Below are 9,686 nucleotides of genomic sequence, written 5' to 3'. Positions count from 1 at the left end.
GCTGAGAACTGTACAGAACAACGCCTCATCATCATCATCATAAATCTTAAAACAAAGTATTTACAAGTATCGTGGTTGTCTTTGTGCAAACACAATGCACGGAGCAAAAGAAACAATTCACAAACAAGGGTGTTTTGTTCTCACTTTCTCTAATGCTCTCTTGGTGTCCTGGATTTGCTTGATATTTTGGGGGAACCTTTTCCCGTAACCACTGCGAATGTGATGTCACTTATTCTGCACGTCCACCTCCTCTCCAACAACGAAAAAACATCTCACTAGCATTCTTTAAGAGAAGAATGCAAAACAATCACACAGTCATTTATGACATCTTTCCGTGGACGCTAATGCCTGTAATTTTTGTCTGATAATATGTCAACATTTCTTCAGCCCTCACTCGGCAGTAAGTGATGCTGAACACAATCCACATAACCAGTTGAATTCTCAAGTTCGAGAATGGGGTCACACTTTGAAAAACTAAAAATGAATGTTCCTGGTGGATGTTCTACAAACTCCTAAACTTACTCTCGAGTTGTACAGCCAGTTTTTTTGCCTGTCCATCGTAACTCGCAGAGTTGTTTTACAATTTGTGTGCTCTCCCGCGGGAGGGAGGACCTTTGCCCTCCTTAGAGATGAGTGATGATGATCTCATCGTCCAGATCATCCTTCTCATCGTCCGTCTCCTCCACCTTGTTCTCCTTGGCCAGCTCTGCCGCGGCTGCTGCCGCTGCCTTTGGATCTTCGGCAAGACGCTTCTGTCTTCGCACCTTGCGAGTGTGCAGGATCTCAACAATGCAGTAGCCGATGGATCCCGCGAGCAGGACTGCCAACATGACGTACAGCTTCATGCGGGCACACAAATGCGTGCTGTAAGCATAGGCGATGACGAACCCAGCTGATTCCCAGAGTCTGTAGTTGCTGAAAGCGGCCTCCTTGTTTCGTCGGAAAAGCGTACCGTAGATTCCTGAAACAGAAGAATAAAACAAGTCTTATTAGTAAGGCAGCTGCTGTACGTGTTAGGGTGGTTCTTTTTATATCAGAACAGAGAAATGTATTACAGTAGTATCAGTGGCGGTTCGTGCATGAAGGGCTTTTGGGCACCGTGCAGCCTTTTAAAAAACATTTAACGTTACTTCACCAGAGGTGCTAAATACTACGAATTATCCGTAATTATTACGGATTACCCCTCACGATTACGGTCATTGGGGAAATTATTACGGAAAAGCGACATTATAACGAAAACATAATTTGTACGGAAAAAAAGGAAAGAGGGAAACATGAATTGTTTCGAACATTACAGCTCAACCCTCCTCATTTCAATATTAAAATGAGTTGGCAACGAAATTTAAATCGTCACTTCATTTTGCTACCCGTGTGTGTTGTGAAATGCATTGTGATTGAAGGAACTCTACTCCACTTTTCTCCACTGTCAAATGTCATGTTTTATTATTGACAAGTGTACCCCACAGAATCATTATTCAGTGTTAATAGGAAAAAATAGGCCTTCAGGCCTAAAGTAAGCACATCTACACTGGAATCGCTTATTGTTCAGAGGGCGAAAATGCCATAAGAGATGAAAGAATGCTTCAAGAAACCCCACATTGAAAAGCAGCTGCCGGGTGCCAAACAAGCTACAAAGAATGTTTTATGACAGAACTAATTAGTAATGTGCAAATTGTATATACTTTAGAATAGATTGCTGTCGGGAAGGGCAAAGGGGGTGTCATCATCGAGAAGGGAGCATGATGCTTTGGATTTGACTCGAAAATTTTCTGAGGGAAGGGGCGGGGGATTACTGAAAAGCCGCTTCAAAGGTTGGCACCTATGCTTCACTCTCTGATTACATGAAGAGATAGGCAATTGTAGCGAAGTCGAGCTTATGTGGTGTGATACTCAGTTATACAATGTTATCTTTATTATTTCGGCTGAAAACATTTTGCTTTCCTATTTTCCAGAAAATTGCAAAGGCTTTCAGATCGTGGCTGCTGTCCAGCAAGCACGGATGTTCTCCTTTTAGTCGTGAGGCATTCGGAGCCCTCAGTAGGTCCCTAGACTTAGCAAATGTGCGCGGTGCGGGAGGAGCCTGGAAGGACGGTATGGGCTGTCAGGGGTAAGGAGACGACTAGCGCTGAGCAATAAAGCCAACCACTTTACAATGTACCTAGGCTTCTTCCCCCACGTTTGACATTAGTTGTTATTAGAGATTAATTCCAAAACATTTTACAAAACGATGAATTCCATTACACTGACTTTTAAAAAATCAGTTCTAGAAATAATCTAAAATAAAGATTCAAAATGTAACCATAACGTGACTGCACTCTTTGTAGTGTGGTCAAATTCTTAAATACCTTCTCATGCTTTGAAATTTGAGCAAGAAGAGGGGGAAATTCGGGAGTGCACTGTTTATTTGTGTTCGTGAATCTTATCATCTGTGATAGTGATCAGTGAAACAGTGTAAGTAACCAATTCATGCTGTAGTGCAAGCAGATTTCTATTCAGCCATCGGATTATTATTATTATTATTATTATTATTATTATTATTATTATTATTATTATTCATCTAAAAGTATCGTGGTGCTGGTCAGTGACAAACGGACCTATTGGGGAGGGGAAAGAATGGCAACACAGCCCTGCCAGAGTACAATGTTTCGAACCGCCGCTGAGTAGTATGTACTGCCCAAAGAAATCACCCAGGTCCCTACGTACAAAGTCACAACTAATCCTAATGACAAGTATAAGTTTTATTTTTATTTTTGCAATTTGCTTTACGTTGCACCGACACAGATAGGTCTTGAAGCGGTCGTAGCGTTAACTGAGGTACATCCCCAGCATTTGCCTGGTGTGAAAATGGGAAACCACACAAAACCATCTTCAAGGCTGCCGACAGTGGGGAACCAAGTATCCCTCAGATGCAAGCTCAGAGCTGCACGCCCCTAACCGCACGGCCAATTCGCCCGTTACAAGTGTAAGTAAACGTCCGTTGCCCAAAGTAGTTCTTCAAGATGTTCCAATCTCTCTTTTATCACAAGTGAAGAATCTCGGCGTTGTCATGGACGAACGCATGACTTGGCCTGCCAAAACGTTCTCTCAGTTCTATATTCTTTATAAAAACAAATCTTTCCAATACAACTTAAATGGAATTAACTGAAGCTCTTGTAATGCCACATTTTGGCAACTGTTGCAAATAATTTTTTACAAGCTTGATTTCTCTGAAGACACTCACTACTACCTGCACCTGACGAGCAACAGATTTTAAAACCGCAGCATACATTTCGTTTCTTTAGCTGTACATTAAGTTATGGCAGTATTGAAAATCGTTTATGTTTCGAGCATGTGAAGTGATTTTCCACGCACGAAGGTGAAGGGAAAAGAATTACTTTCAACCAATCTTCATAAAGAAGTGAATCGTCACACCGAAGACATGATACTCGACTCACGACTAACTTCTACCGGCTTAGCATACTCGCAGTTAGGTCTCCTATTTAGGGGATGCAAGATTGATTCGGTCAATGGGCACTGAAGACCACAGAGACCAAATCAAATTTCATGAAGATACGCTCAATTCCTGATCCATAGCAGGTAGTAGTAACCTGATATGGAATTGCCTTCAGAAGCTGGCTAGGCAAGGAGAGTAGGGTCAGCTTTCACTCCAGTGCCTTGTTCTTGCCCGGAGTAATAGTCGCGGCCAGGCTTTTCTTCAAACAGGTTCAATGACTTTTAACTGTACAAGCGCTTGTACCTCGTACCGACACTACATACAAGAAACTACAGTAGAAATTAGTTAACCGGTAACTGAAGAATCAATATCGCACACCGTACCTACCCGAATCTCGAATGGGAAACGATCCCTGGTTTTTCATTGGTTCCTCAAGTTGCTATGACAGCAATACAAAGTTGCCCTTCGTACGACAGACAAACAATAATTATAGAACCACAATCGAAGTTTAGCAAATACGATGTTCTTTATAACTAGAGCCCGGATTTCCATGCACTATTATAAGGCAAAACATGCACAATAAACTGCAAAATATGCACCATCATTGTGCAACTACTACCATAATTTCTCCAAATTGTCTTGATTTATGCTCATCCGTTTATCTGCCAGCATATTCTTAAACACAAAAAATGACCTTTCTACATCATAAGAAGTGACGAGTGCATACTTAAATAAAGACATTTGGGACAAAGTGAGGTCAAATTGTAAGTCTTTCTCATTTTCACCACAATGCGTCTTACACAAGTTTGACACATTCAAAGTCAGGATTTGAACGGATCTCTAGCTGCTGCAGCTACTTCTCCAGTGCAAATATTGCAGATGCAATAACAAACACGTGTGACGAGTATTCCGGGTAGGAAATTCCAGGGTTCAGTGCAAAACAAAGGTGTGTGTACGCTACTATCTCAGTAACGCGGCGTCCGACTCGTTGGCTGAACAGTCAGCGTACTGGCCTTCGGCTCTGAGGATCCCGGGTTCGATTACCGGCCGGGTCGGGGATTTTAACCTTAATTGGTTAATTCCAATGGCACGGGGTCCGGGTGTATGTGTTATCTTCATCATCATCATCACCACCACCACCACCAACACGACGCGCAGGTCGCCTACGGGTGTCAAATAGAAAGACCTGCACCTGGCGAGCGGTACCTGTCCTGGTATATCCCGGCACTAAAAGCCATACAACATTTCATTTCAGTAACGCGGCGTCACAGAAGTGTGATACAAGTTTTGTTCTGTTCGTCTAACATAGACGAAAAACTGAGCTGTCGATAAGTAATGCACAATTTAAGGTTCAATTTATAGCACACTTTATTCTTCAGAATTACAGAGATCGACGTGGGGACTCAGGCTTACGTCAAGCAACAGATAAGAAAGTGCTTGGTTAATTGGATTATAGGGCCTCTGCCGTATGTACTAACTTTGGTTGTAACATAGGATGCCAGGAATACATTCGTCTCTCCTAAATTCTGCAAACAAACATTCATAAAAGACACTATCATGCAAGTTAACATTATAGGCGCATCAAAGTCAGAAGAAAGGTCATGCAATATTAAACGTGCAAATATTCGCTATTACGTCCAAAGTATTCAAAATATACATTATGCATGAATTTTCTCGTAGGAAGGCCAAAACATGCAAACATGCAGGGAAAAAGAAGGGTTATTTGGAATCGTTAAGCCATACAATATTTACAGAGTTTGAGAAGTGTAACCAGCTTATTTAAAAACATGCATTTGCATGGAAATCTGGGCTCTATTTATAACGCATGCTCAACATGTCGGTCGTCATTCATCAATAATACCTGTAGTCGAAGGACTGTGTTGTGAACAGCGTATCCGTTGAAAGGTGAGGAACTTCTAAAAAGCCACGCTCAAGCTTATTCGTCTACTAATATCATTACACGCCACCTCTCCAGTGACAGCTCGAAATATACCACATCTCGTCTCCTTACTCCCAAGTCTTCCAAGCTCAAAGTATGCAACATTTTTCGTAACACTACGTTTTTCTCGGAAATCATCCAGAACAAATCATGCTGCTTTCCTTTAGATCTACTCCCTGTGGATGGGGGATGCAGACGAAGAATACACCCATGGTATATCCTACCTGCCATAAGAGGCAACTAACAGGGATGACTGAATTACAGTAGAACCATGAGACTACTTGTAATTAGTACCATCATGCGACGAACGCCATGGGTCACCTTTACTTGCGAGTAGTAACCACTATGTTAGGTTCACAATAGGTTTGTGATTAGTAGCAACAGAGGGTGAATCAGTATGGGTTTTAGAGTAGCCGTGATTAGTACCACTAAATGTGGAACACCACGGGCTTACGTTGCCTGTGATTAGTACCCACTATGTGAGGAACACCATGGGTTTGCGTTGCCTACGAGTGGCGCCATCAAGTAAGAAACACCATAGGTCTGCGTTACCTGTGAGTAGTGCGGGACATCGTGAGTTTACGTTACTCATGATTAGTGCCGCTACATATGAGAAATACCATGGTTCTTACTTACCTAGCAATAGGTACCATTATGAAGGGCAGTTGACCTGGATTGTGGACTCCATTAGACAACAAGCAGCGCCCTGATCAGTATATACCATTGTTTTAAGTTAGTTTCTGGGAAGGTGAAGCATTGCGGGTCGAATCCACTGATTATGAACTTACGACAATAATTATTCGTCTCTTTTTTTTTAAAATTCCAATCAGTGGATTATTTTTAATTATTTTAAATTTTAAATATTGCGAGTTGGATCCGCCGATTATTTTAAATTTATATTCATTCTTCATCGTTACATTTTGAATTCTGGTCAATGGATGACTTTTGGCCTTTAAAAACATTAAATTGTCATTAGATGTTGGGGGCCCATTTAAAACAACAAGCATCATCATCCTTAAGGCGACACTCCGGAGATAAAAATCGATATTTTGGTCAAACTTTTTTACGACTGAAATTGAAAGGATTGAGTTTCTTTTTTCTTGGCACGAAGTTATTCCGCCGAATTCAAACAATTTATCACTGTAATAATGCTTTGTTGCCAATTGTAATTTTACATTTAAATCCCGTAATATTCTGCCAAATGTAACAAAATTTGTATGGTATATGCATCACACCTCTATTAAGAAACCTGCGTATGGAATTTTTGATTTTTAAGTCCAGAATTTTAGCAGGTAAAAATACACAAACTTTAGTACGATGTATCTCCTTATATAAATTATGAACAGAAAAATCGATTCGTAGTGCTTTTAAAAGAAGTATTATCTACCTAATTACTAATTTATATTAACACGTTAATTAAATTTCATGAAAAATTGGAATTAAAAATATCAAAAAATATTTGGAAAACTATTAATTGTATAGGAAAGAAATGTTCGTGATATCTCTACTTCTATGTAGGTGACATTCCGACAAAGTTTCGTGAAAATCCACGCATTAGTTAAAAATATATTTTTATCTCCGGAGTGTCGCCGTAAGATCTTTTCCAGTTCTCCTAACAAGTAATCCTGACGTGGGTCCCATGAACTGGAACTATACCAGCTGAAAATTAACTTTACAGCTAACGTTTAATACGGTTCTACATCTACGTCTTGAAACGTCGAAGGAAATACAAACTGCTGTACTGGTGCGCCGAGGATGAGTTTAGCCTCGACCGTCTCGACAGAACCTGTTACTTGATTGTTTTTATTGCGGCTGGTCGTGTCGTTTCTTTGCTGGGTGTTGCCTCCACTCGCAGAAAGAAGAGTTCTTATTCTTTAATGATGTGCCAGCCATTCTCTACGGACAATAACTTCGGCCAGGGATGGCCAAAGTCTAGCCGCTGAGTTCATTCACCGAACTGAGCGAGAGTTCTTCAAAGATTCACTAAGCAAGTAAAACTCAGTCAATATCTGTCTATGAATAATCTATGCATAAAATGAAGTCTCCAGTACGTGTATGTGTTTGTGCGAGAACAACCGAACGGATTTCGATGGTATAGGGCATTTTCAAGGAAGGTTTAGGTGCATGAAACATTATTCGACCCCCCCACAAAAAAAAAAAAAAATCCCCTGAGCGATGGCTATTTTAATGAAGCAGGTCGGAGAGCTTTCATTTCGTACACTGATCAGGTGGTCGATTGCAAAACTTTCCCAGGAGCAGACGTGGACTCCGACCACAACTTGTTGGTCATGAATTGCCATCTGAAGTTGAAGGACTAAATGAAAAGGCCGAAGGAAGCACAATAGAGGAAGAATGGACAGTCATCAAAAAATAAGGTCAGTAGGGCTGCTGAAGAAATGTTAGGAAGGAAGAAAAGATGAACTAAGAATCAGTGGATATCCCAGGAGATACTAGACCTGATTGATGAATGACGAAAATACAAGAATGCAAGAAATGAAGAGGGCAGAAAAGAATGCAGGCGATTAAAGAATGAAGTGGATAGCTAAGGAAGAATGGCTGAAGGGAAAGTGCAAGGATGTTGGTTGTATGAGATAGATGCTGCATACAGGAAAATCAACGAAATCTAGGTGTATGAATATTAAGAGCTCAGATGGAAAGTCACTTCTAGGGAGAGAAGACAAAGCAGAAAAATGGCAGGAACATATCCAACAGTTGTATCAAGGTAAAGATGTAGATGATTTGGTTCTGGAACAAGAAGAGGGTGTTGATGCTGATGAAATGGGAGACCCTATTTTGAGGTCAGAATTCGACACAGCTTTGAGAAACCTAAGTAGGAACAAGGCATCTGGAATTTATGACATTCTCTCTGAATTACTGTCTGCCTTAGGAGAAACCAGCATGGCAAGGTTATTCCAGATAGTGTGGAAGATGTATGAGACAGGAGAAGTGCCATCTGATTTTCAGCAGACTGGTATTCTATTCCCAAGAAAGCCGGTGCTGACAAGTGTGAAAACTAACGCACTATTACTTTAGTATCTCATGCCTGCAACATTTTAACACGTCTTTGCATTCTTGCAAGTTGAAGCTGAGTTGGGTCAGATTAATTTGGCTTCAGAAGAAATGTAGGAACCCGCGAAGCAATTCTGACTTCACGTCCGATCACAGAGGATCGAATTAAGATGGACAAGCCCACGTACATGACGTTCGTAGATCTAGCAAAGGCAGTCGATAATGCTGACTGGACCAAGCTATTCGAGATTCTAAAGGTGATGGGGATCAGATACCGAGAACGAAGAACTCGACGCTGTATAAAAACAGTCTGCAGTGATAAGAATCGAATGCTTTGACACAAAGAAGCAGCAATCCAAAAAGGAGCGAGGCAAGGCTGCAGTTTGTCCCCTCTTCTTTTCAATGTATACACAGAACAGGCAGTAAAGGAAATCAAACAGGAATTTGGAAACAGAATCACAAGCCAAGGAGAGGAAATGAAAACCTCGAGATTTGCTGATGATATTCTTATTTTATCTGATACTGCAGAACATGTGAAGAAGTTGCTGAATGGTATGGACGAAGTCTTGTGTAAGGAGTACAAGATGAAAATAAATAAGTCCAAAACAAAAGTAATGAGTGCAGTCGAACGAAGTCAGGCGATGCAGGAAATGAAGTCTTAAAGGAAGTAGATGAATATTGTTACTTGGGTAATAAAATAACTAACGATGGCAGAAGTAAGGAGGATATGCAATGCAGACTAGCTCAAGCAAGGAAGAGCTTTCTTAAGAAAAGAAATTTGCTCACTTCAAATATTGATATAGGAAGCTTCTGAAATGTGGTGTTACAGAAGAATGCTTAAGGTGATAGGAGATCGATTTGGCTAAGTTTGACGAGAAGAAGAGATAGAAAGAAAGGACACAATCATCTTAAGACACCGAGGACTTGTTCAGTTGGTTTTTGAAGGAAGTGTAGGCGGTAAGAACGGTAGTGGGTAAACCAAGGTATGAATATGACAAGCATATTAGAGCCGATGTAGGACGCAATAATTACGTACAAAGGAAAAGGGTTAACACAGGATATGGTGGCATGGAGGGCTGCATCAAACCAGTCTATGGACTGATGACTCAAATAACACACATTGACCAAACCGCCAACGATACCTCCCAAGAATGTGTAGAAGAATTGTTCAGCATAGGAAGTTCTACAAAAAAGAAAAGTAAAAACAACAATATTTATCTCTTTGCGAAAATCAAATGATCATAAATATGTCTTCCAGTCATGACCATCAATGACTGCTAATTTCAGATGACAGCCTGTACGGTT

General features: G+C 40.8%; 1 protein-coding gene across 2 annotated transcripts in view; it reads right to left on the bottom strand.

The window, feature by feature from the left end:
* Positions 1 to 276: 276 nt before the first annotated feature.
* LOC136884061 (UNC93-like protein) overlaps positions 277 to 9,686 on the bottom strand; it is a 345,685-nt gene continuing 336,275 nt past the window's right edge. For both annotated transcript variants that reach the window (XM_068229948.1, XM_067156085.2), the window contains exon 6: positions 277 to 961. In XM_068229948.1, the coding sequence (XP_068086049.1) occupies positions 624 to 961 (338 nt within the window). In that variant the 3' untranslated portion in view covers positions 277 to 623. The remainder of the gene's footprint in view (positions 962 to 9,686) is intronic.

The sequence above is a fragment of the Anabrus simplex genome, chromosome 12, assembly GCF_040414725.1.
Source record: "Anabrus simplex isolate iqAnaSimp1 chromosome 12, ASM4041472v1, whole genome shotgun sequence".
Lineage (NCBI taxonomy): Eukaryota > Metazoa > Arthropoda > Insecta > Orthoptera > Tettigoniidae > Anabrus > Anabrus simplex.
Note: the sequence above shows the minus strand (reverse complement) of the source record. Positions and strands in the feature narration are given on the sequence as shown.